Below are 27497 nucleotides of genomic sequence, written 5' to 3'. Positions count from 1 at the left end.
CAATCTTACAGCATCGCAAGTATTCTTTGTTAAGTTCCTCATGACTGTAATTATTGCGTTAGTGTCTGGGTTATCCCACTGGATGGTAAACCCTGAAAAAGGCGTGGACCACATTGGCCTAGATTTCCCCGATAGCCTACCAGTTGTTGCTCTTTGTTCAGACAAGGTCTTGAGTGCCCAGTGGATATTTCTCTGTAGATCAGGATTTCGTAGGAGCGCCCAGGGCCTGTAGGAAAGGAGAGAATAGTTTTATTCTTGGCTCTACTGCGTGTTTTAGCATGGGCATAAAAATATCACCAAGTAGACGTTAAACTCATCTATATATAAACAATGTACATAGCCCCTTAAACAAGCGATTCACACTCTCTGTCTTTGGACTCTGGTGTCATGTGGTGTGTTAAATAAAGGAAGTGAATTAGGGGATCTGTGAGGCTCCTTCGAGCCATAAAACCCCTTATGGTGACCTGCCCAAGCCCACAGCCCACAGCGGGGGTCTGGAGCACAGCAAACCCACACCAGCTCCATGTGCTATGGGTGCTTAGTCACCTCTGAGGAGACAATAGGCGGGACGTTCTTTCTGTGTCATCGATGTTGCCAGGGTAAAGTGGAACCCCGCTGGCACCTTGAATATAAGGAAGCTTGTCACTTGGATTGGACTGCTCTAAATGCACATCACAGACTGGGTGGCTGATAAGCAACAGACATTGATTTCTCACAGCTCTGGCAGCTCGAAGTCTGAGATCAGGGTGCGGACAGGCCGGGTTCTGGTGGAAGACGCCTTCCTTCCAGGTCGCAGGCAGGCACTTTCTCCATGTGTCCTTTTAGCACGGTCTCCTCCTCACATGGAGAGAGCTCTCTGGGGTCCCCTTTATGAGGGCGCTGGTCCCACCCCCACATGAGGCTCCACTCTCCTGCCTTAATAGCCTCCCGAAGGCCCCACCTCCTCATACCATCACTTTGGGGGTTGGGATTTCAACATTTGCATTTTGGGGGAACACAGACATTGAGTTCAGAACAGGTTACAATCACAGCGGTGTTCCCAAAGCTGGCTAAATACACCAGCTGACATAAATAAACACAAATTAAACTCGTTCAGGGGAAAGGCTGGCTATTTAATTGAGTGACTTGAACCCAGCAACATTTTCCTGTCATAGATTTAGCTGCAAAGTGATCTAGCTTGGCACGGCCATCTTGTTTTTGTTTTAGCCCCATCACAACTTTTATTTTCTCTGAACTGTATTTTAGTTGTTTTCTGTGTGACTACATCTCCCAATTTCATTGAGTAACTGCATTGGAAAATAAGGTTCTGTTTTTAGAAATTCTTACGTGTGCGTCAGATACGAACTTGTAGCTGCACTGGTGCACTGTGTGGGCCAGGGCTGCTTAACCTCAGCACCGCGGGCACCATGGGCTGGACGGCGCCCTGCGGTGGACTCTGCCCTGGGCGACGCAGGGTATTTGTCAGCGTCGTGTTTGTCAGCGTCCCGACGCCGGCCCACACACTGCCAGCAGCGCCCCCACCCCGGGATGTGATAACCGACAGTCTCGGAGCATCGCCGCATGCCTCCTTGGGGACAGAATGGCCTCCATTTGAGAAACACGGGCATGGTAGAGACACATGCCAATTTTTAACATGAATTAAAAGTTAAAAAATTAAAAACTTTTAGCATGATCTTTGGTGGATACAGTTTAAAGAAAGTCCCCTCTAAAGGGAATTTTCTTAAGACTTTCAGTGACCATATAACAATAATTTCTGCCTTAGGTAAATTGTACATTGTTTATTTTGCTTCTCTATACTAAATGAGTAACTGTTAACTGCTATTCTACTTACCATGTACATCAATTTATTTTTAACTATTTTTAGGGCTATAAATCCTTCAATGATATACCTGAGAGGGTGCAAAACCAAACCGTGGACATGGTATCAGGTGAGATTCACAGTTTGAAGTAATTGTGTGTCTCCCCTTGTTAAGAATGGGTTAGTACAAAGAAATGTGTTAAGAATTGTGTTGTTCTTGTTCCCTCTTAATATTCTCTCACTAAAACCTAGGAAATTAGATGAGCATCAGAGCTTTTCAGTGGTGTCACCTTCACATGTGATGTAGTTTTTAAAAATAATGCTCATCTCCTGACCACGGATTAGCCTTGCCCTGCTGGTGGAGGGCCACTGGGCGGTGGGCCGGGGGCGGGGCAGCGCGGGGGACGAGCCCTCACCGTGCGCTGTCAGGGCTAACAGAGGCCAGAGCGGGAAGGTCACCATTCGCACTGGGGAAAATCTGTAGATTATTGTAGCTCCTAAAAGAACTTAAAAACAATTGGTTTTTTAGGAATACTATGTGTAAGGATTTATTTTATCTTTGAAGATGTTCATTTGTCTCTTATGCTGACGTAATGATATTTTAGGCTCTTCAGGTTGCTTACAGCTTTGGAGAGACAGCCTGATGTTGCGCACATTCTGCTGGTCTTAGCGGATCGACTCATGTTGTATTTAGGTTTTGGTATTTGGGGCAAATGGGGAGAGAAAGGGTGCAAGGTAAACAGCTCTTGGTGCAGGAAGGGGGTAAGCCCAGGTGATTTGCTGAGAGAAGAAATTTCTGGAGCTGTGTAAGATTATATTTTCTCTTGGGTTTTGTTTTGTTTGTCTGTGGGACATTAACTATCTTTTATTTTTACTGTTTAACTTTATTTTTATTTTCAACACTATTACAGATGTCCCCATTTTCCCCCCTTTGCCCACCTCCACCCAGCCCCCACCCCCCCTTCCCTCTGGCCATCACCACGCTGTTGTCTGTGGGTTAGGCACATGTGATATGATTTTTGGCTAATCCCTTCACCATTTTTCATCTAGTTCCTCCTCCTCCCTCCCCTCTGACAGCCATCAGTCTGTTCCATGTGTCCCTGCCTCTGTTTCTGTTTTGTCAGTTTATTTTGTTCATTAGATTCCACACACAAGTGAGATCATATGGTATTTGTCCTTCTCTGACTGGCTTATTTCACTTAGCATAATAATCTCCAGGTCCATCCATGCTCTGGCTAAAGGTAAGATTTCTCTCTATTTATGGCCATGTAGGATTCCACTGTGTAAATGTACCACAGCTTTTTATCCACTCATCTGCTGACGGACACTTGGGCTGTTTCCGGATCTTGGCTATTGTACGTAATGCTGCAATGAACATAGGGGCACTTATATTCTTTTGAATTGTTTCGGGTTTCTTAGGATATATTCCCAGGAGTGGGATCACTGCATTCCCACCAATAGTGCACGAGGGTTTCCTTTTCTCCACATCCTCACCAGCACTTGTTTATTGACTTACTGATGATCGCCATTCTGGCAGGTATGAGGTGATATCTCATTATGGTTTTAATTTGCATCTCTCTAATAATTAGTGACCTTGAGCATTTTTGTTATGTCTGTTGGCCATCTGTATGTCCTTTGGAGAAGTATCTATTCAGGTCCTTTGCCCACTTTTCTTTTGTCTTTTCTTTTCCTTTTTTTTTTTTGCCCATTTTTCAGTTGGGTTGTTTGTCTTCCTAGTGTTGAGTTGTATTAATTTTTTTATATATTTCAGAAATTAACCTCCCATAAGATGTATTGTTGGCAAATATGTTCTCCCATCCAGTGGGTTCCCTTTTCATTGTTGGCTTCCTTTGCTGTGCAAAAGCTTTTTAGTTTGACGTGGTCCCATTTGTTTAATTTTTTTCCTTTGTTTCCTTTAAAGACTTAAATGTAAGTTGCAAAACCATAAAAATCCTAGAAGAAAACATAGGCAGTAATACCTCAGACTACCTCCTCTTTTTAAAAAAATCCCTTTCTCATGAGAAGTGCTTCTTTTTATCTATTGACTGAGTGTTTTGAAATACTGCGTTAGGTAGAAGTAACTGATTTTTTCCCTAATAGTATTTTTCCACTACATGGTGCTTTGGATGCCTTGTGGGTTCCCTTTTGTTCAGTCTAAGATTCCAGTTGAAAATATTCACATATTTAAGACAAAGTTCCCAGTGTTGTGTGCTAGCATCTGATGGCTGACACACACTAAATGTCTGATAGCCACCTGCCTGCTAATCTGTGTTTACTTTCTCTGTCTCCCCTTCCCGGACCTCTTCTGCCACTTCGTGCAGCCCTCCCTTGTAAGTTGGCCAAGCGAGGCGTGCTGAGTGCGTGAGCAAGGCCCATTGCACGCACTGTCATTGCCCAACCACAAGCCAGAGTTTTCTCGGGTCTGGCCAAGGGCCACTCCATCAGCCAGAATATAAATTGCTTATTTTCATGTTCTTCTAAAAAACAAAGAGAAACCCTTAGCTCCCATGTTTTGATCATTCAGTCCTATCTTGCACACATAGTTTAAGCACCTACTATGTGCCAGGCTCTGCTGGTCTCTGGGATGGGAGGGGAATAAGGCATGGCTTGTGCTTTCCCTTTGGTTGGGCATGTGTACAGGTGCCATTTATCACACTCTGGTAACATATCCAGGTATGTACAAGGGATCCAAAGTGGGGCAAGGGTGGAAGGCTTCCTGGAGGAAGCAACTTCTGAGGCCTGCAGAACGTATTTGCTAAGAGAGGGCACCAGGCACCTACAGAGTCACTGGGGAGCTGTGTTGTGTGAGAGGGCAGGGCAGCTGAGAAGCAGGAGGGCCTGACTCTGAGTTTAGGGAACTGTTTGTAGGAGAGGGGGCATCTAAATACCGCATCTCTTAAACTCCAAGCAATGCCAGAGGTAAAAAAGAGGCCCATGGAGTCACCTTGTCGAGGATCCTGGGGGCTTTTGGCATGTAAGCCATTTGGAGGAGGTGCTGAGCCACTATGCAATGACAGTCCCCTCCTAGGAGCTGCAGAGATTTCATATCTTTGTGAACAACACACCTTGAAAAAGGTTCCCACCGTGTTTATGTAGTTCCATTTTGGACCACGCTACCACCTGCCCCCCCCGCCCCCCGCCCCAGAATTCCCAGGAGACCCAGGGTCATACTGTGAGAACTGCTAAGCTTGTCTTGGCTGCTGCAGAGAGATTTCAGGATCAGGACCTTAACTGAGTAGTATGTTCTCCGTGCATCCCTGTCAGGAAGCCCTGAGTGAGTGTCAGACCAGGGGACACCTCACGCCCCAGGTGGCTGATCCCAGGACCTCTCGTGATGCACAGGCACTTCCCAGGAAGCTAGAACTTATCTCCTCTCTGAAAGATTAGCGCGAATATTAATGAGAACTCTTTGACCACTGGGGATACTGTTGCTTTTCGCATGTCAGCAACACTGGCGCGCTTTAACAAGTCTCAGTTTGTATGAGCCACACAAAAATTTAACAAAAACACTACCTGGAGTCACTTGTTCAAAAACTCGGTCCTGGAGAATTCGTATGTTCCTGAGTGCCATTTCTTAGATGGAGAAATTATTATATTATTGAATTATTTTTTTTGAAATTACTTAATAGAAGCTTTTAGAGTTAGATAAATCCCATTTGTAGTGCTTTGTGAAAAAGAAACATATGGGCAAGTATTTAACCTCTGTGAGCCTCGAGGTCACTGTTATTAAATGGGAATAAGACTGCCTCCTCAGCAGAGTGAATGAGAATACATTGATAAAAGTGCCTGGCCCAGGGCAGGCACACAGTACATTTTAATCACCTGACCCCTCCTTTTTTTTTTTTTTAATAAGCAGAAGAAAACTCTGGCTTGACTTCCGCACCATATCATCAAAGTCCACGCTCATAGCTTGCTGTTTTGTTAAGTAATTGCTTTTTGATGGTCTTGGCTACATTTATGCTTGGTACAGAACCTTTTCGTGTTTTAAGTGCATACATAACACGGGAAAAAGTAAAAGTGGTTCAAGTTGTTCAGTTTGGTCCCAAACCAAAGTTTCTGTTTCCTCTAGGTTTGGAAATATGTAACTGAGGTATTTTTGTTTCCAGATATCAAAGGTACCTTGAATTCCATTGGTTCAAATATTGGAAATATAAACAAACAGATGTCCATTCGGGATAAGCTGTCGAGTTTCTCGGATCAACTTGACTACATTGAAACTTACATCCACCGCAGGCTGCCCACGCTGGAAGAATATGATTCATACAGGTGAGGGCCTCCTTTGAGCTGGCAAACTAGGAGCGTGAACCTTGCTAGGGAATGGGGTGAAAACTGGCCATGAAAACCAGGATAATCTTACGAGAGCAGGTTGTACAAAGAGGCTGTCATCTGATGGATTCACCCTAGTTTACATTCGCTAGAAAAGGCGAAGTGTTCCCTTTGTCAGGATATATACTAGAATGGAAACTAAATGATATTCCAAGTACCCATCTGGCCCCATACATAGTTATCACATTATGGACCATATTCTTGGTGCTATAATTGACATCTCTATGATTATTCTGTAACTACCAGTTTGCACTTAATTCCTTCATCGGGGGACCACTCTGTAAAGTACGTGATTGTCTAACCACTGTGTTGTACAACTGAAACTAACAGAATAATATTGAGTGTAAACACAGATCATAAAACCTCATGAGTAAATATATTACAGAGATAAAAGAAAATTAAATAAAATTGAAACTATATGAGGAACATGAGTATAGTTGCTGCACGGAGATGCCGTGCAAATTCATGAAGTGCTTCTTATCTTTATTTAATTTGAAGACTGGAAGTTCTCAAGACAAATTTTTAATAATTTGCAATTTTGATGTCATTAGTGGCTTCTAGACTCTTAGTTATAATTATCGAAAGCATATACCAAGATTTTAAAACTTAAAAGTAATTAAGAAAGACAAAGGCATTGGGGTAAAATTCTTTGCATCACTGGTTTATAAAATAAGTATGGAGAGATTGGTGCTTACAGAAAGAACACCTCTGAACCCAGTTCAAAGAGCTCAGGTAAGGCGCTCAAGTTTGTCCTGGGAGAAAGTGCTGGTGGTGGCGTTTGGCCGTGGGAGGTGCCAGTGGGCTTCTGAGACCCAGTGCTAGTGGGGAAGGACTTGGAGACTGGAGGTAGGACCAGGTGAGATGTTAGGATGTGCTCTCCTCTCTGAAAGGCTCCACCCCATGACCTGCCCCCGGAACTGGTCTTACCGCCCAAACCCAAGCACATTCCGGACACATGTGTTCCTATTCAGGCTATTAATTATACAAGAGCACGAGACAAATCGTAACAACAATCGCTAGCCTTTAGGGGACAGTTACAGTGTGCCCACCAAGCACTGCATGCGTAACATCTCATATAAAAACGCCCCGCCCCGGGTTGTGTCCTATTTATAGCCTGGTTTCAGAGGAAATTGAGGCTCAGGGGCGTGAAGTGGCTCTCTTAAGGCAGCAAGAACATGGCAGAAGTACATTTTCCACCCCCGTCTGACTCGTCTCTTACTTATTGCCCTGTAGGCAACAAAGCATTTTCCTCCCTGGGGGCTCGGCCCCCCTGGGGGCCTCAGGACAACACAAGACAGGCCCTTTCTCGATGAACTTATAGTCTCACTAGCGTCTCACAAATGGAAAGATGGTGCCGCCATCTGCGGACCCTGCAGCTACCCCTGCCCAGAGACCATCAGCTCACTTTTAAAAGAAGTGAAACGAAGCCGAGGAGGCCTGCATTAATGGTAAAAGGTTTCTGAGGCCAGGTGCCACGGCTTATTGAATTATGTGTCCCCAGGACCTGGAACAAAACGCCACAGAATGGATGTGGATGGCTGTTATAATTATTGAGATTGCCCTTAATTGAATGAGAAGCTTGAGGGGCGGGCTTTTGTTTTGGAAGAAGATTCTTTATTTTTCAGTGTTTTAAAGGTTGGGGGACATTTATCCCCTCAGCTTCCGGAAAAGCTTATGGTGCGTTCCAGGAATGCCAGTAAGACCTAACTGAGGACCTGCTGTCCTACAATGTCACACAGGACCCTTACAAACTTGAGATTTGCATTCTGCGGGCATTTGATTTAAGATGCTCATAAAAGTCTAAGACATTCAGTGCACTCACCATGTGGGGAATTCCTGGTTCTGTAGAGAACACAATGCCCCCCAATATTCCTGCAGGCACAAAATGTTTTAGAAAAAGACCTGGGGGGGAAGCCCTATATTTCTTCATCTGTCAGCTAATTGTGATCTGTTTACATCTCATCATCATTCTAATGAGCACATTCAGCACGAGGAACCTCGACAGGATGTAAACGTTAGGGCCCGTTGTTACTGGTAGCCCTGAAGAAGCTGAGCAAACCCTACCTGTAAGCCCTACAGAGACGAAGCAAAGGAAGAAAGCGAGGATCCCTGACTGCAGAGTGCAAAACGCTTCAAAACCAAGATAAAAATTAGGTTTCTTTTTGGTTGGGTGGGAAGACTAGCCGTAGGAAGGCATCTTTTCAGGTCTCCCTCTGAGGGATTCCTGGGAATCTGATATTTGATCGCCAAGGATGGCTCAACTGCTTCCGCCCTGATCTGGCAGCTTTGGACATACAATGATGTCACCTCTTTCGTGTGCAGTAGTAACACCGTGCTTGTTTCCCCAGGTGGCTGGGCGGCTTGGTAGCCTGCTCTTTGCTGACTCTCATCGCGACATTTTATTACCTGGGCTTATTGTGTGGCTGGTTTGGCTATGACCAGAATGCGACCCCCACCAGGCGAGGCTGCGTCTCAAACACCGGGGGTGTCTTCCTCATGGTGTGAGTGTTTGTTCTTCCTTTCCACACGGAGGGATGGGAACTCAGGGAGGAGAGCAGGTGGCCCGGGAAGCCCACGGATCTGGTGACGTCCAGGCTGAGCACTTGGTACCAGTGGCGTGTATGCGTGATTATACTTTGGTCAGTTTGAGAAATTTCACTAAGTGGAAAAGTAAAAGTGAATTCTAAATTAGTCGTACTTTGATAGACAAGCTTAAACATACTGTTTATCTGGGGGTGGTCTCCTCTTTAAAGCAGCTATCATGGGAATTATTTCAAAGTTGGTTTTCTTTATTCCCGTTGTTTTTTTCCTTGTATTCATGTCCATGTGGCCACCCACCCACCCATCCGTCCGTCCCTCCATCCATTTGTCCACCAGATGCTTGTTAAAGGCTGACCTGGCATCAGACACTGTTCTGAATGGCCACCCAGCTTGTTCCCTTCGAAACCCTAGAAACTTGACTTCGAGCAGAGGTTGCCTGCCCATCCCATCCTTCACGCTCTGCCAAGAATGTTCTTCTTCAGTGAGAAATTGGGTTGTGTGTCTCCTGTGCTTGAAGCTTTGCAGGAGCTCCCCTGCCCTGTATCCACCAGCTCCTGCCCCGTACACCCCTACCTGCCTCTCAAGCAGCCGGTCACCATGCTGGGTGCCTCCTCTCTGGGAACAGAGCCACCTGGGCCCCTTTCAGACTTTCCAGGGCACGCTTCCTGCCTCAGAGGCCCCCGCATTCACTGTGTCCTCTGCAGAAGGCCTCGGCTCGCTCACCTGCCTCAGAGCCCATGTCTGAGCCACGGCGCTGGCTGCAGGTAGACCCGCGACTAAGCCATAAGCATTCCCTAAAGACATCTGTGCCGAGGACTGAAAGGCCACCGTGCTTACCACTTTCTGTCCTCGCTCCTGGGTAGGCAGCCCGTGTAGTCTGCAAACAGAGGAAGGTACAGGTCCCTTTTCTACACTGAACACGCAGAGTCGGTGACTAGTGGTAGGAAATACTGAATATTGCATAATTCCTTGTAGAATTCTTAACTTTATTTCTCTTTTTTCCAGAGGGGTTGGAATCAGTTTCCTCTTTTGTTGGATATTGATGATCATTGTGGTTCTTTCTTTTGTCGTTGGTGGAAATGTGGAAAAATTGGTCTGTGAACCTTACCAAAACAAGAAGTTATTCCAGGTAAATGTGGCTTTTGTGACCATTACGGGAGGCTTGAGCCAAAGTTTTGACTTCCCCATATCTTGTGGGTTTCTGCAAGAGCAGTGCAAAAAGATGAGCGGCTCAGTTTTTATTCAGTAAGTTGGGATTCCTACTGTTATTTGTTGAGAAAGCAAAATATGCCAGTACATTTTTTGTAAGTGAAATCACTACCAGGAATTAAGGCTTGTGTATCAATGGGGGGAGAATAATATTTGGGGAGAAGAAAATTTTCCTCAGCGGTCATTCTCAAATGTGGCTGGAAATCTCAGAAGATAAATTCCGGGTCCCTCCCATGCTCCGGGAAGTTTCTGACATTTAAAGAGTTTCCCAGATGACAGTTGCCCGCACAGGTGGTTTGAGGCCATAAATTTGAAGTGAAAGGAGGATACATGTCATGCCTCCTGGCAGACAGTTTGTCCCTGGCGGACGTGTGCTGGGCAGCTAGAGACTGCCCTCCCTTCCTCCTCTGAAACCCGCGTCTGCAGACTCCAGCGGACATTTGTTTCACATTTAGCTCAGTAATTAAGAGGGAAGTGTCGGTTTACATGCTTGTCTCCTAACTTTGACTTTCCGTTGCTTTTCTCCAGATTCTGATTTTAAAAACATATTTCTGTTTTCCTGTCTCATGGTATATATTTTCCACCTCCGATCCATTTTAAAATCAGGTGAATGACTATTAAGGGACTAGTTGCTCTCATGGTATTTTCATTTTTTCAGTTGGCTAAGGAAAATTGAGTGGAGAGCATCAATTTCTGCGCTTGGACTCTTGATTTAAAAAAATAGTAATAATACATCAAGCCAGACTTTATTATCTTCCATCCTGTGTTAAATCATTAAAAAATAATTCTTAAAAAGTAGAGGATATTTTGAAACTATTACACTCCTCAAGCGCACATACAGCCACGCACCAATTAGCCCATCTGAAATGTATATCGTGTGAAGCCAGGGAATGTGCCAATGTTAATTCGTTTTGTCAAGGGCGGAGTAGTGAGCAAGCTGTGGTCACTGCTCCATTAGCTACTCTGAGTCAAATCGTCTGTTCTTCTCTCGTTTCCAATGTGTTTGTTTTACTAAAAGGTAACGTTCTCCAAAAAAAGCAATTTCACTAATTCCTGGTGGTGCTACCCAGTGGTTGGTTGATTTATTCTAATCACACTATTATTTTTTAGTTTTAAATTGAAAATCAATGAGGAAAATCATGATGTGGAAATCCCAAAAATGTATTTAACAGAATATTCATTTTAGTGTGTGTGTGTGTGTGTGTGTGTGTGAGTATAAAACTGTCTTTTAAAAAAAAATTTGTTTTAATTTGTTCCAGATTTTGGACACACCATATTTACTAAATGAGGAATGGAAATACTATCTCTCTGGCATGGTACTTAACAAACCAGATATTAATCTCACTTTTCAACAAGTTTACAGGTATAAATAATTGCATTACATGTTTTTTGCTAGTTCAAATGTTATTTTCCCAGAATAAGAATTTTACTTTCAAAGTGCCGTGAACCTTGATGATAAGATTTTGTAGTTTCCAAAATTAAGCTGTTTTCTAGTCTTAGCAAAAAAATGGTATAAGAAAGACCAAAATGAAGATTCTTCCCTTGAACACCTTCTAGACCAGCGGTCCCCAACCTTTTTGGCACCAGAGACCGGTTTTGTGGGAGACAGTTTTCCCACAGACTGGGGTTTCGGGATGATTCAAGCGCATTATGTTCAAGCCCACCTCTGGCTGTGCGGCCCGGTTCGCGACAGGCCCGGGCTGGTACCAGTCCGCGGCCCAGACGTTGGGGACTCCTGTTCTAGATCCTGCAATGGTGGTGTCTTGAGGTCCCTCTGTCCAGTGATCACTGGGACACACTGGTGAAGGTGACCCTAACATACATAACAGGATCCTGGGAAAACTCTTGTTCCCAGGATCCCAAATAAATGCCACATAACAAGAATTCAGCAGATGGGTCCAAACCACAGACATGCCAGTGGCCATGCAGCGCAAGGGCTGGGCTGTGCTCTGCTCTGTGACCCTGCACAGTTCTACTTCTCTCTGTGCAATAGGAGCTAAATGCCAAGGGCGCTCCTCTAGCAGAGCAAATGCGTGGCCCCGTCCTTGCACCTTGCCCTTGTGGTAGACACTGCGAATCAACTGCGGTGATCTTCTCAGCCCAGAGACTTCTCAGGATCCTTTTAATCAACTGCGGTCATCTTCTCAGCCCAGAGACTTCTCAGGATCCTTTCCAGCAGCATGTTCTAGGCAGACGTTATCAATCCACTGGAGCTTCTGTGCACGATTAAACCATCCCTAGGCAGAGAGGACAGGAGCAAGCTCTTTGTGATTCTAGCTCCTGCAGAACTTTCTAGTCTCCTTTCTGCACTCTGCTCCAACAACACCCACCCACTTGGGGCTCCCTGGGGAGGAGCGTCGCGCCTCCTAAGCACGGGACCGTTCCTTCTCCCAGGCTCCTCCAAGGACTGGGGGGGCTCCAGCTGCCGGGCTCGGAGGCCTCGCCCGCAGCACGTGGCTGTTTGGGTGGCAGAGACACGCAACGATGAAGCTTCTCTTTCTTAGCTTAGAGATGGAGGTTTTCCCTTCTTGAAGAAGCACAGAGAGGTGAGGCCAAGTTAGGTCTCCAACCAAAGTATCCTGGCCTCTGGATGTGGGTGGCCCCCTCTGTGCCTCCATCCTGTCATTAGAATACGTGTCCAAACATGAGTTTAGTAAGTGAAGCTCAACCCAGGAACTATGGAGGGACAGGGTCTGGCAGAGGTTTGCTAGAACCTTTCAATAAAGCCCATGACATGCCTTCTAACACACCTCTTTCTAGCCATTGTTGTTAAGGGGTATTTTTGAAATGAGAATTTATGTCTGCCCAGGGTGTAAATGTGTTATCCCCTACAGCCCTGGGCAGAACCCAAGGAGACAGGTAGAGGAACTTAGTTACTAATCTTTCTGAACCTGTTCCCAAAATGCGACATTTTATAAAGTGAGGAACAAAGTCAGGAGTGGTGGGCACCGGAGGGGCTCACACAGCTGCTGGTGACAGCCTACTGCATCGACACGTAGAAGCCACTCTGCTCACAGATTAAACAGTTAGCGCTTCTCTTCGGCATTCACAGTGGATAGAGGTAGCCTCAACGGCCTCCCTGGTCATGTTCTTCTGTTTATCCCCATAGCGACTGCAAAGACAACAAAGGCATCTACACCACACTGAAGCTGGAGAACAGCTACAATATCAGTGAATACCTCAACATCCAAGAGGTAAGTAATTAGAACCAACCAGGAAATTCACTTAGCTGGTAACTAAATCCAGTTGTTTTTGTCGTTTCAAAATGAGGTGAAATTCACATAAAGTCAACTGTATTAAAGTGACATTTCATTCAATCACAAGGTTGGACCACTCTCACCTCTGATTCCAAAACACTTGCGTCCCCACCTCCCCAACCAGTGTTTCCAGTAGATGACACAGGTCCTGAGATCACTTTGCAGAGAAAGATTTTATCTCCTCGAGTGTCCACATGCCTAAAGGGACAAACCCCACTTGATTCCCAGGGACATTTGCTCTCCAAGACTGGCCACCGTTTTCTGCCAGGTCCCGGACGAGGGAAGAAGGCACCGAGCACTGCGGCCCACGCCATCATCCATCCTTGTAACCGTGGCTCTGGCCCCAGCACCCTGCACTGGGCTCTCCCGAGCTCTGCTGGCCCTTGGCAAGAAACGGCATGGCACCAGGGATGGATGTGGACAGAGTGGCATGGCCCCATCTGACCGGAAGGACAGAGAGTTTGAGCTGTCCAGGCCCGGGGTGCCATTAGCCTAAGCTGCCCATTCTCCGGACCCCCGGAGGCCCGCTGGCCTTCTCAGCTATGCTGGAAAGAATCTGAGGAGCCATTTTCCTTCTGGACTCCCACGATAGAAGCAGACACCAAGGGATGCCAGGGAAGAGGTTGTCCCTCAAACCCCCGCAGTTTGTCCTCTGCGGTGTCACGGAAGACATCATGGCGGCCTAACCGTCAAATGTGAAGAGTTTATTTGAAGCCACACACAAATTTGGTACCGATTATCTTCCCTAAATACTTCTTGCAAAATGCATAAATAAAAATATAATATTATAACCAAGCTCGAAATAAACGCCCCCCCACCCCCGCAACACACACATTTGGCCATCATGCCGTGTGGCATTTCCTGTGGCTCCATGATGAATACGGCTGGGGAGGGCCCAGGACGCTCATGCGCTCCACGCTGCCTGGGAGTGCCGCCTGGCTCCTGCGGCAGCCCCAAGCGATCCACCTTGTCTCCACAAACTCGAGTCCCCGACCGCCCGAGTCGAGGGCATGCCGTCCCCCTGCCCAACGACCCCGTCCTAGGATGCAGCCTGCCCGGCCCCGTTCAGCATCTCTGTTTGTCAAGACTCTCAGAAGGTTCTCCCCACTCCCTAGTGTCCTGATGCAGTTCCTGTGCCTCTTCCCTTTGAGATCTTAGAGGATAAAGATGCAATATTAGCTTGCCTTGCCCCCCACCTCCTTACACAGTGCCTGGCCCGGGGCATAAAGAAGGGGGGGAGGGCGCGGGAGGGGAGAGCAGAGTCGGGAAGAAATGCCAGCAAGTGCATGTTTATTGTTCTTTGCTCTGAATAATTGTATTGCTCTTTTGTGACATTGTTGGAGAAGAAGAAACTGACTTCTGACTTTTCTTTTTATCACAAAGCTCACCAAAAACATAAGCAGTGATTTTGAAAACATGAAGGTGAAGATCGACAATATTGTCCTGCTGGATGCAGCAGGGAAAAAAAATCTGCAGGATTTCAGCTCTTCCGGGGTGGACAGAATAGATTATGGCACTTACCTGGCAGAGGTACGGCCCCTTTGTTCACGCTTGATCTTTTGGGGACAATTACAACAAACGTATGATTCTTTTTTATTTTTATTTATTATTTTTATTGAGGTGAAATTCATATAACACGAAATCAGCCGTTTTTGAGTGAACAATTCAGTAGCAACTAGTACAATCACAGTGGTGTACAGCCACCACCTCCATCTAGTTCCAAAGCATCTTCATCTTTGTCCTTTTCATGTAACCCAAAGTGTTTGAGATTCATCTAAATCCTACCATGTGGCAATCAGTACTTCTTTCCTTTGAAGGTTGAATAATATGGTTTTATGTGTATAAATAAGAATGTAGCCCTGGCTGGTGTCACTCAGTGAATTGAGTGCAGGCCTGTGCACCCAAAGGTCTCCGGTTCAATTCCCAGTCAGGGCACAGGCCTGGGTTGCGGGCCAGGTTCCTGGTTGGGGGCATGCAAGTGGCAACTGGTGGATGTTTCTCTCCCACATTGATCCTTCTCTCTCTCTCTCTCTTTCTCCCTCCTTTCCCCTCTCTCTAAAAATAAATAAATAAAATCTTTCAAAAAAAAAAAAAAGGAATGCAGATGTCACCTATGTGAGACTTCCCACCTTACTTTATAGACCCATTTTCATTGTTGCCTGTTATACGGTCAGATTTAAAAACCCCATGTCTTTGACACAGTGTTCTTTGATCTCTTCTTTTAGACGGCTAAAATGCCCACAAAAGTGCATCTCGTAACATTTGCAGATGGTCTAGAAGGAAAAGCCAACAAGTTGGTGAGTGCGGCGAGTCCGGTTACGCTCTGTAATCGCTGTCGGTGCTCAGTGTGAATACGACCCGCAGGGGAGCTACTGCTGAAGTTCCTCACGCCACAGGTGGCCCCAGGTTTACAGCCACCTCCAGGGTCCCGCCAGCAGCCACTGCTGTGGGCCCGAAGGTCTGTGAGCCTAGGAAGGTTCCCCAGGCGGCGTCGGCGCACGCAGCTCTTCCTGAACCCCGTGCGAGGTGCCGGTGCCCTGAGCTGATTTAGGGCTGGCGCTGCTCTTGCCCCATCAACACCTCCGCTGCCAGACACACATGCACACATTTTCCTTGCCGTGTAGGGAATGGTGATCGAGACACGGGAGAGTGCATGCGCTCCTTTGCAGCACCTCTAAGAAGTGGATGAGGGAAGGCAAAGGCACCCTCTGAGCCCTGTAAGATATTCCCTTTATCAGCTGCTCTGTTGGCTGGTGACTAAATGGCTGGAACTGGTCCCTTTTCGAGAAGCAGCAGAGCATGGTGATGGGGCAGCGGGGCTCTGGAGGAAGACCCAGGTTTAAAGCCTGACTCAGCCGCTGCCTCACTGTAGGACCTTGGGCAGGGCGTCTTCCCCTCTGAGCCCTAGCTTCCCGCCTGTAAGACGGGGCAATGGGATTCTTATACATTCATATACTGAACACTGTTGAGGTGTGGGTTCAAGAAAATTTGCTCAGTTGAGCCTTGGTTTTCTTATTGTAAAATGGGCATTGCTACTGTGCGGTAACTTTATAGCAGCTCTGTATGGGAGAGGGCAGAGGGGACAGGGACCGCAGCCTGTGGCACTCGGGAAGGGCCGGGGAGTGTGGGGTGTTTCCGTGAGTTGGCGTCTGGGCACGGCCCATCCCGCAGCCGCCGGTCCGCAGATGTCATTGCGCCCGGAGGGCTGGCGGTAGAAGAGGGCTCCAGGGACTGGGAAAGTGTTGATCCTTGTTTATTTCGTTCTCTTTGTAGCCTCAAGGAAATGTGAGGCAGTCCTTGGCAAGTAACGCACGGAAGATTAGAAAGATTTACGACGGCCAGGTCGTGCCGCTGGGATCGTCCATGGTAACAGTCAATCTCCAACGTTTCCCGTGGCCTGGGTGTGGCCCATTTCACCTAGATGGCTTCCGTTTAGCCTAATGATACAGTATGTGCATGTCACGTGGGCAAACCCCATGGGCCTCAGGCTGGGGAACTGAGCTATTTTAAAAATAAATGACAAGAGCCAGACTTTAAAGAAGACACATTTTCAATTTCACCTCCTCCTTTCTGCTTATTTTCCTGTCTTCCTCCACCCGAGGGCGAGCACTTGGATGAAATCTGTGGTTGTCTCATGAGTACATTGTACTCCGATTTCCATCCCTTTTACCGGCCCACCCCAAGCCATGCACTTGGCTGTGTGCTGAGGTTTCTGTGCTGGAATGACTTACTCACAAATTCTTTTCCTCCCAACCCTGCCAAGAACTATGTGAGGGCGAGGGTAAGTCCCTTCCTGCCAGCCTCCACCAGCTCTGTCTGCGTCCTGGTCAGCGTTTCCTCTCTCCTCTCTTCCATCCTCCTGTCTGGCTTTCCTGTCTTCTTGTTCTCGCCGTCTTCTGGCTGCTTCCCTGAATGCTGGAAAGGCAGCTTCTAGCAGAGAGAAAACAGAGGCTCTGGCATCAGGCAGATCTGAGTTCAAATCCTGCCTCTGCCTCTTCAAAGTCACGTAGCTTCCAGTGTCCTCATCCAGAAATGGTGGGACGGCTCCTGCCTTGCTGGAGATGGAGGATTTCACCTGCCAGAGGGACTCCGTAAAAAGGAGGAATTATTATTATGTTTATGGGGGCTCTCGTCTGCAGCTGTTAAGGGGAAGACTGGAAACGGGGTTGCAGAGTCAGCGTGCTCAGGTTTGGAGAACCATACTAGCTCACCTGACCTCAATTTCAGAAGCTTCCAGAAGTAGTTTTCACCACCTCTGTCTTTTTTTCTTCTTCTAACTTTTTAATTCATTCATGTATTTACAAAGTCCTCCTATTGCATTTTCTTAATTTTTGTGCTGTACCACAATTTTCTGCTATACCGGTTTATGCCTCACGCAAATTTGTTCACGCCTTAAGCTGGGTTTTGCATGTGCCTTGAAGGCCTTCCTTCAGGGGCCGCAGGATTCCGCGTCCTCCTCAGGACTGGGGCAACCCATCCCCAAATAGGCACGTTGCCCTGTGCACGACCTCCAGTGCAAACCGTGGCCCTGAAAACCACGGCCTGTGGGCAAAACCTGGCCTGCTTCCTGTTTTCACAAATAAAGTTTTATTGGAACCGAGCCGTGCTCACGCATTCACAGGCGACCTGTGGCTCCTTTTGGCTACAAGGGCAAAGTTGTGTGACTGGGACAGAGTATGACTCTCAAAGCCTGAAACGTTTACTCCCTGGTCCTAGACCAATAAAGTTTTCCAATCTCTGATCTGAACCACACACAGTAAGCCACTCTGGTTGGGTGACTTTATTTTAAGTAATGCCAGTCACTTTGGGCAGACCCGACACCTTGCTTGTGATGGGTTGCCCTCTGAGGCTCTAGATTACATATCCTCGTTTTCCAGTCTTCCCGCCCCAGAGGTCTGTGGGATGCACATTGTGACAGAGCCTGTTGTTTTCTTCCAGAACAACACCATTACAGGGCAAAGCTGGATTTGGTGGCCGACTTGGGGGAGGGGGTGCACGAGGTGTGTGATCTTGCTGCTTCATGTAGTGAGTTGGAAAATATTATCTATGTTTATTTACCAGACAACTCTGCATCGAAGCATTCAGGAGCTTCAACACAAAAGCAATGGATTGGGGGTAAGAATTTATTTATTTTTTCTGTCATGGGAAAGACATTTTTATAAAAGTACACACAGACTTTTAGAAATGTTGGTTTTGCAGGTACTTTACGTTTTAAAAAAATCTCAATTATCCACCCATTTTAAATGCCAAACTGGGTTTTCCTACCCTCTTTCTAGAAGTACGTCTCTCCACGCACACCGGAGAAAGCCATGCTTTGACATGTAGGATGCAAATTAAGAAGATGCACTAGTCACTTTTACTGAGAGCACGCTGCCTAACAAACAGCCTCCAAGTCTCAGTGCCTCCAACCACAGGCTTTCCTTCTCTGTCTTGGGTGGACGGCAGGCTTCTCCACGTCCTGTCCCACCTAGAGACCCAGCCCGAGGAGCAGCTTCTGCCTGGGTCACCACGTGTCTTCCTAGTGGGAGACAGGAGTTCAGAGGATGAAGGGAAACACAGGTGGCCCTTCACGCCACCTCTTTGCACCAGCACACAGCCATGTCCTCCATGGCCCATTGGCCAAAGCACGTCCCACAACCAAGCCCGTCATCATCAGGGAGGGCAGCGGGCCCACCCCTGGGCGGCCGTACCTGGGAAGGTGTCAGTAATCACGAACAGCGGATACAACCCATCGCAGGGGCTCCTTGGTTGGAAACGTTCCCACGACGGAAACTGAGCTCCCAGGCTGCGTTGTATTCAGCTTGTACCCACGGTGACAGTAGGCAACTCAGGAAATATTTCCTATTGCGTGGAATCAGCTGCCCATGGGAGCTGGTGGGAGTCAGCCCGGCAACAGGAAACTACGTGTCCTTCCGTGAGCCCTCCTCAGAGCTCCCGGGCCCCCCTTCCTCACAGGGATTGTTGCCACCCCAGGGACCGTGAACTCCTTAGGTCGCAGCCGGTACTCCGGGGCCGAGCTGAGTCTCTCTTTGCTGATGTACCAAGGTGCTGGCTCAGCTCCTTTGGAGACTGTTAGGCGTGCTCTGCTCTGGGACCATCCCTGTGCCTTTAGTCCCAGTGGCCATTTCACAAGTATGTGTTCCATGCCAAGGGAACCTGGAGACAGACGTGTGACTGCCGCGCGTCCCGCACCACCGCAGCACACCTCGACTTTCAGGGCGACAGCGTGCAGCCATGCACTGCCCTTCGCGACAAGCGAGTCGGGGTGGATATCAGCCCTTGACCCACTAGCCAGGCTGTGTGCCCTGAAGTCGCTGGGCACCTCTTCTAATTTACACCAAGCTGCCATGTGGGTTGGCAGTGGCCTCGTCCTCGTTCGTGCGACAGTGCAGAGTACAGACTTTAGAGTGAAAAAAACCCCCAAAACAACTAGGTTCAAGTTCCAGGTCTTACGCTTCCCAGCTTGGTGATGTTGGGCAGGGTCAGCGCCCTCACCTGTGAAGGGGGAGTCACAGTACCTTCCTTTCTACCTGTGAGTATTCAGTGATGCGCTTCAGGCAAAGGACCTAGCCCAGTGTCCAGCGCAAGGAACTGCTTGCTTTGGGCTCATCTCCTCCTCCCTGCCCTCAGAGGGCGGGGCTGGGTCTGTTGTCTCCTTCACTAGCAAGCTGTGCTGGGGTAGGGTGGGGTGGGGTGAACAGCGCTCACATCCATACGTGATGAGACCCTTTTCTCTCTTGATAGATGCCATGTCGATTGTTGCTGTGTTTTTCAGGTGAAAGTGCACAATATCATTTCCTCTTTGGATTCTGCTCAGGACTTTATCACAAACCACATTTCCTCTATTATTGTTCAAGTAAGTTGTTTTAATTAGCATGCCAACAAGTAGATGTGTGCCCGTTAACTACATGACTCGGTACCGTGGGCTGTAGTCATTCTAATGGTTTTCCCACACTTTGATTTCTTTCCAGGAAAGTAAGAAGTATGGGAATATGATAATTGGCTATTTTGAACATTATCTGAAGTGGGTCAAGATCTCTGTAAGTAGTTTATCTTTTATGCACACAGGGGAATCGTGTTAGGATAGTAATTTTCTAGGATAAAATCAGAAAGAAATAAAATAAAATTCCCTATAATTTGGTAGGAGATAAGTAAAGGACCTCAGATGGGGGACCATAACCAGAGCCTCCAGGACACTCAGTGCAAGTGTTGTCCGCACTGGGGGGCACCTCCCAGTCTGGAGAACACGCCTCCCATGGCTTCCCCCAGCACCCTGTGCTCCCCTTCGTCACGGAGATTCTTGCCTCACTTGACTTGTCTCCCTGAGTGAACCATGACTCCTTAAGTTAGAGCCCATTTGTATACACCTTGGGTGGCAATGAGCATGCAGCATCGTGAGTTACTCAGGTAGGTGTGATATAAACAAATGAAATGTATTATCTCACAAGTCTGGAGACTGGAGATCCAAGATCGAGGTGTTGGGAGGGTTGGTTTCTTCTGACGCCTCACTCTGTGAGTCATAGGCAGCTGTCTTCTCTCTGTGTCTTCACATGGTCTTTCCTCTGTGTATATCAGTCCAAATTTCCTCTTTTATGAGGACACTGGTCATATTGGATTAGAGCCCACCCTAATGACCTCATTTGAACTGACTTACCTCTTTAAAGACTGTATCTCCTAATATGGTCTTCAACTGGGGCTTAAGACTTTAACATATGAACTTTTGGGAGACACAATTCAGTCCATGATGGTTGCATCTCCATGAATATATCAAAAAAGTTGAGCACAGTTTCCGGTGGTTTTAAGGCAGGACGTTGCACCCAGCACTGGACTTCTGTGGAATTACGGTGTCTGGGAAAATGCCTTTTGTCATCCTGGACTCTGGCTGCCTGCGAGGTTTGCTCCGGGGTGGTGGTGGCAGCCGGGGGAGGGGCGGTGCTTGCAGCTGAGTAACTTGAGTAGGCGCTGCTGACCAGCGTGGGCTTCAAGACATCTAGTGACTCAGGAAAGTTTGGGCTACCCCTGAGCAGCCAGCCCTGAGCTTCTCAAATCTTATTCCTGGCCCTTCGCCATGTGAGCCCAATCTGCCTGGCCATCTTCCCCTTTGTTTTTGCCCCACCCCGTATTCCAGCTATACTCACCTGCCTGATTCTCTGGGACTTCTGTTCTCCATGCGCTTCCCTCTATGTCATATCTCCCTTGCCAGTCCCTGCCTTTGGTCCCCACTGTCACGCATCGGGTGGACCGTGCACTTGGTCCTCCTTCACGAGCCAGTTTCTAGATGTCTGTGCTGACACCTCCTCCCACTTGCAGAGGTGGAGGCCTCCGGGTCTCCTCAGTGCTGGCACGAGGACATCACACACGCCTGAGTAGTGGCGGAGGAAATGTATCATCATCGTCGCCACCGTCGCCGTCTAGTGGTTCCTCCACTAGACCAAGGGACCACATTTGGGTCAGATGTGTACCTGGAATATAATGCAAGCACTCCGGAACAAAAGCAAATCTGGACGGGAATGGTTCAGTTATACTCGAGCCACTCTGGGGAAATGTTGGGTGGCGATTTATACAAAATGGATCAGGGCCACACCGTGGGTTTTGGCAAAAAAGGCAACATGCAGAAAAACATACAGAATTCGACCTCTACCCTCCTTTCTGTAAAACAAACAGTGAAGGAGCCTATAAAGAGTGCATAACATAGTTTGAACTTGGAGACTCATAAGGTTATTAACATGAGTTACCTTGTAATGTGTAGGTGAGCCAACCAATAAAGGAAAAGGAAACAAGGCATACCCCACTGTCTGTACACCAGAATTTTTTGAATGAATGAATGTAGTTCTCTTAAGTCAATGGGACTGGAGCATCTGTCTGGGATCCACTAAACTTGTTTACTCTCACCTCATTAATGAGTACATTGTTCTCTGTGTTCGAAAACAGGGTCAGCAGCTACTTCTGTTTTTGTAAATAAAATTTATCGGTACACAGTCACTCCCACTTCTGTTATATTACCTGTGGCTGCTTTTGCCACGGCAGAGTTGGGAAGTTGGGACAAAAATTTATTGGTCTCACCTACAAAGTCAAAAATATTTGCTCCCTGGCCCTTTACACAACACATTTGCTGGCCCCTGTTCTAAAATGTACACTTGTTAGTTAACTAACTTCCCATTTTCTCCCAACATCTTTGTCAGATCACAAATCTTTCCCCCTTAGATTACTGAGGAAATTGCAGCCTGCAAGCCTATGGCCACCGCTTTAGATTCTGCTGTTGATGTCTTTCTGTGCAACTACATCATCAAACCCATGGTAAGCGTTTCACCTTTCAATGACCAAGGGCAGACAATAAACTCATCATCTTTGATCTGCGATGCCCGCCCCCCCGAAGACTGTACTATCCATTATAATGTAAAATAGTTTTCTACTTGGGTCTGTTATGCTTAGACCTAAAATCTAAAATGTAAATGAATGTGTTCTGATACCCAATTCACTAGACATTCATTCAGGTTATTGCCTGTGCCAGCAATAGGGCAGATGACAGACATGCAACAGTGCGCACATGGGCCTTGTGGTCATGGATTGTAGAGGGTAGTCTGTGTGTCATGGGGGCCAAGTTTTAATCAAGAACCACACAGATGCACAAAGACCTAGGTGTGTCTCTCGTTCCTTACGAGAATTATATTTACAGAAGTTGGAGGACCCTCATAAAGAAAACTATTTGTCCAGAATAGTTGGAAAGAAATAAATGAATAATCATTGGGGCACAGATAGCCAATATTCAGAAGTATTCTTAGTGCATATAGATATATTTATTTATATTTATATATAAATACACATATATACACACATATAATTTATCTAAACACACACATATATATACATATATATATATACACACATACACATACATATATGCCCATAGCTACAGTGAACTTAATTTACTTTGTGATTTAAAAGCCCATTGAGATGGCTTACGATTGGGATGGTCAGTTCCAATTAACCAAGTTCATTCCTCAGCTCCGTTCGCTCTGCAGTATACACTGACTGTCTCCACGTGCCAGTCCTCTCCTGCCTCGTTGGCTTCCAGCTGTTATCAAAATAAAGATCAGAATTCTTACTAGAATGCTCTGGACCCTGCGTGACTGAATTCCTGCCCGCCTCGGCCACAGTTGGCACTAGTTGATCACCTCTCTCGCTGTGCACATACTTGTCTTTTTTAGGGGGGAGGCCACTACTTTATATGCATCTCAAGTTCCCTGCCTCAGGGCCTTGGCACGTGCCAGGTCCACTCTCTGGACTCAGGGCTGGACACATCTCTCTCTCTCTCACCCCTCCCTTCCTCACCCACACCCCGCCCAGCTAACACCTCTAGGCCTTGTCATATAAGGGTTGAGAACAGACTCTGAATTCCGTTGTCACCTCTACATTTCCTGAACTCTGGGACTGAAAAGCTGTTAGACCTCTCTGAGCTTTATCACCTAAGTGGGGTCATTTGGATGGTTTAGTGAGAGATTACATGTAAAATCCTTAGCATTTCTGGTACATTACACACTCAAAAAACCTTCACTACTGTTAGCTGTTGTCTTAGCTCCAGTCTGGGCTCAGACATACCTTTTGTTTCCAGGAAGCCTTTTCTGGTTTCCCCAACCGGACTGGGCTGCCTTTTCTACACTCCCCCAGACCTCCCAGCTTGTCCTTCAGAGATGTTGTTGCTGCTTGAAGTGTGCATCTGTGCAGTTCTTTGATGAAGACTCGTCCTCCGTGACACACAAACTATCCTCCGCACTCCTTGACCACAGGGCCTGTGTGCACCCTGTTGTGTGTCTGTCATCTGGCCCATTGCCGGCACAGGCAGTAACACGAATGAAGGATAACTGACAGCCGCCCGTCACAGTGCATCCGTATTGCTCTGCTCATCCATCTCCCTGCCCCATGTCCACGTGCCCCTTTGTCTGTGGGGTGGACTTCTGTATGTGACTGGAAATGATCCCCACATTCCCAATATGCAGACCCTAACCCTTGGCCTCCCGGCCGCTCCCCTCCGCCTTCAGTGTCTTCCGCGCCCGTCCTGCCGCTGGCAGCCGCTGCTGACGGCCCTGGCTGGGGCCCTCGGGCGAGGTCCTTGGTTAGCCTGGTTGATTCAGAAGTAATGTCGTGACGTCCGGTCTTCACCACCCGCCCCAGCCGGTCAAACTGCCCAACCACCAGTGGCCTGCTCTCAAATAACAGGAGACGCCCTGGAGGGGAGGCCTGGGGGCTGCTGGGAAGAGTGCAGGCTGGAGCTTTGCAGCGGGTGGTTGAAATAGAGAGGGAGCGCTCTGGGCATCAACTCTGACAGGAAAACAGACTCCAGGCGGACTCACCCATTCCCTTATACCTTGGTTGTTCCCGAAAGGACTGAGGCAGCTTCCAGTAAAAGCATACAATTGTCATGAAGCTCTAAAGCCTCTCAAAACAAGGTCAAAAGCATAGGAATCTACCGATAAAAGAGTGGTGGGGAAAGGAGAACAAATTTACTGGAGATTCGGGGCCAGTACATGCCACTGCCATTCAGCACTAAACACGACCCGGAGCAAAGCAGAAGCCCAGCAGCTGAGCTGGGAGGTCGTTGTTTAGTCCACGCTGCCTTTTGCCTCATGGTGGGCTGGGCAGGGAGTTTCTCGGGCTACTTACAGCATTAGTCTAAGGTACAGGACACAGACTTGAATCGCTCCCAGGACCTGCCAGGTTGTAGGTTTACAAAGCTGGACAAGTATGCTGGTTATGCACAGCCGTGTCCGTTCTGATTGGTGCATAAGTTTAAATTATGTTGCCTATTACCCCCGCAAAGTCGGTGGTGTGGCCGTGGCAGGCTGAGGACAGATGCCTCTTTTGAAGGAAGAAGCACCACTTGGCTGCAGCCGATGTTGTGTTGTAGGAAGAAGAGCTCAGTCTGAGGTCAAACTTCAGACTTTTCAAGAAAAGACGTAAATCCAGGTGTCTCTATGAAATCTGACTTGGATGTATTGGCAACTATTTTTTTAAAATACTTAAACATTGCTTTTGAGACAAAACGTTTGAATCCAGCCTAAGAGCTCCCTTAAAGAATGGTGAGATTAAACATGGGACGCTTGTTGTGAGTCTGGCGCGAACTAAGCATCGCTGTCCGCTGTCCACATGCAGGACAAAGTCAGAAGGGGTTCGTTAGTCACCGTGACATCAAAACAACTCACAGAAGGGGTCTGAGCTCAGGCCTGCTGGCTGGCTGGCTGGCCCTCTCATCGCTGGCGGCAAAATGATGCCACTTCTGCTTCTCGTTTATAAAACAAATATAATAATGGGATCTCTTCAAGGTTTTTAAAGAGTTAATGAATTATATTAATTTGTAGCACTTCACCCAGTGGCTGGCTTCTTATCAAGTTCACCCATGGTTTCAATGAACAAAATTAGAACTCATTGAAAAAAACTGCAAAATTGAATGATTTTCCCCAAGCAACTGATGTTTCCCATTTCCCATCTTCATGCGTGCAATCCTCCTGATTTTCATTTTTTTCCTCCCTAGAATCTGTTTTGGTTTGGCATAGGAAAAGCTACCATATTTTTACTCCCGGCTCTAATTTTTGCTGTAAAGCTGGCCAAGTACTACCGGCGGATGGATTCGGAGGATGTGTACGACGAGTAAGTGTAAGCAGGTGACTGTAGAGCCCCTGGGTCCTTCTCTGTGTTGCTGCACACAAAGAACTTGTTAAAAACAAGCGCTGTTGAAACAAAACAATTTTTTTTTTTAAACTACTGTTCTTTGTACCGATTTTCTTAGGCTTCTTTTAACTTTTTTTTCCCTGTTCAGATATGTTCTTTGTACCAATTTTCAGATATGTTCAGATATGTCCTTTGTACCAATTTTCTTAGGCTTCTTTTAACTATTGTTTTCCCTCTTGCTTGATCTTCTCAGCTTCCTTAACCAGCCTTCTTGTTTCTTCTTTGCAGTTCCTCTGTCCCAGAGACTTGGCACTTGACTTTGTAACTGTGTTTGCTCGTCTGTGCGTCGATCCTGTAGTCTGCCCTTCTTTCTGGGTTCGGTGAACTTGCGCGCTTCATTTTTACTTCGCTCATCTTCTTCTCAACACGTGTTCCTTCCGACCTGGTTCCATCAGCATCATGTTAGAGCACAATGGTGGGGGGTGCAGCGGTTGAGCTATGATCGTGATTAAAAAATAATTGTCTCTCTCTCTCTTTTCTATTTTTGTATTTTATAGTGTTGAAAATATACCCATGAAAAAGTAAGCCTTTTCTTTTTTAAACCATGTCCATAGGTTGGGACTGGGGGGCTCTTTATTATTATGCAATGGACTTTTAAAATTAAATTAATAACATCTTAAAGTTACATAACAATAGATGTGTTCAGATAAAAATAAATGCCAATGCTTCTTAAAAATGAGGATGGCACATGGTGCTGAAGAAGTAAATAATTGTTGAATTAATGAAAATCATACATGTTAAGTTTATAAATATATAAAATGGTTGTTTTCATACTCGGTTTTTAAAGGGAGCACTTTGCTTTCTTTGTAGATTGAACAAGCTGTCACATGAGCATTTATACTGTCTTTGTAATCCATGATGTCAGTATTCATCTTAGAGGTAACATGGTGTTTTTTGGTATATTTATTTCTGTTACAGCATGCAAAAGGGTAATATTGATTTCCATAGACATCAAACCACTCAGAATCTATGAACAAAGCTGTTACACAGATCCAACTGCACGGGTTCTTGTTCTTCAGCGTCTGCAAATTTTGGAAAGGAAATCTGCCCCTCAGGAGTTTACAGATTCGGCGAGACCGTATGAAACACAGGCCAAGGGCCCGAGAGGGGAAGGTGCGCACGTCTGCCTTCCACCGTTGGAAGTCTGGCTTGATCGCCTGAGCCCTCTGTAAAAGTCTGAGTATGGAACACGCTCATTCAGCTTCAGCTTAGCCCTTGGAACCAGGCGTGAATTTTGTCACATTTCGTGGCATGGGAAGTTAGACTTGTAGTTGGAGGCAGTTCAGCAAATAGCAGACATGAATGTGAACAATAAAAGAATGACTTCAGAAATATGACTCCAGTCTTCTTACTGAAAACTGTATCCCTATTACAGCTACCATTTAAGGCATGTATTTTCTGAGGGTGGCTGTAACACAGGACACAAACGGAGTGGCTTAAAGCAACGGAAACATATTCTGTCCCAGCTATGGAGACTGGAAGTCTGAAACCAATGTGTCGCCAGAGCCAGCCTCTCCCTGGGAGCCCAAGGGGCGGTCTGCTGTCTCCCGGGTTCTGATGGTGGCTGGCGACTCTGTGGAGATCCTCGGCTGGCAGGCTCGTCGCTCCAATCTCTGCTTCGGTCTTCACGTTTGTTTCAC

General features: G+C 46.9%; 1 protein-coding gene across 1 annotated transcript in view; it reads left to right on the top strand.

Annotated features, from left to right (window-relative positions):
- The window catches only part of PROM1 (prominin 1), a 90381-nt gene extending 63249 nt beyond the window's left edge, over positions 1–27132 (top strand). Inside the window, exons 10-25 of the mRNA XM_054581955.1 lie at positions 1865–1928; positions 5905–6064; positions 8473–8625; positions 9671–9794; positions 11134–11237; positions 12984–13068; positions 14515–14661; positions 15357–15428; positions 16405–16497; positions 18193–18246; positions 19907–19987; positions 20103–20171; positions 22336–22428; positions 25661–25776; positions 26355–26378; positions 26776–27132. Coding sequence (XP_054437930.1) covers positions 1865–1928; positions 5905–6064; positions 8473–8625; positions 9671–9794; positions 11134–11237; positions 12984–13068; positions 14515–14661; positions 15357–15428; positions 16405–16497; positions 18193–18246; positions 19907–19987; positions 20103–20171; positions 22336–22428; positions 25661–25776; positions 26355–26378; positions 26776–26830 — 1494 coding nt within the window. The 3' untranslated portion in view covers positions 26831–27132. The remainder of the gene's footprint in view (positions 1–1864; positions 1929–5904; positions 6065–8472; positions 8626–9670; positions 9795–11133; positions 11238–12983; positions 13069–14514; positions 14662–15356; positions 15429–16404; positions 16498–18192; positions 18247–19906; positions 19988–20102; positions 20172–22335; positions 22429–25660; positions 25777–26354; positions 26379–26775) is intronic.
- The last annotated feature ends 365 nt before the right edge of the window (positions 27133–27497 follow it).

The sequence above is a fragment of the Pteronotus mesoamericanus genome, unplaced genomic scaffold (genome assembly GCF_021234165.1).
Source record: "Pteronotus mesoamericanus isolate MK-2021 breed Mesoamerican mustached bat unplaced genomic scaffold, CSHL_Meso_final contig_68, whole genome shotgun sequence".
NCBI lineage: Eukaryota > Metazoa > Chordata > Mammalia > Chiroptera > Mormoopidae > Pteronotus > Pteronotus mesoamericanus.
This window is presented reverse-complemented; position numbering and strand designations above follow the sequence as displayed.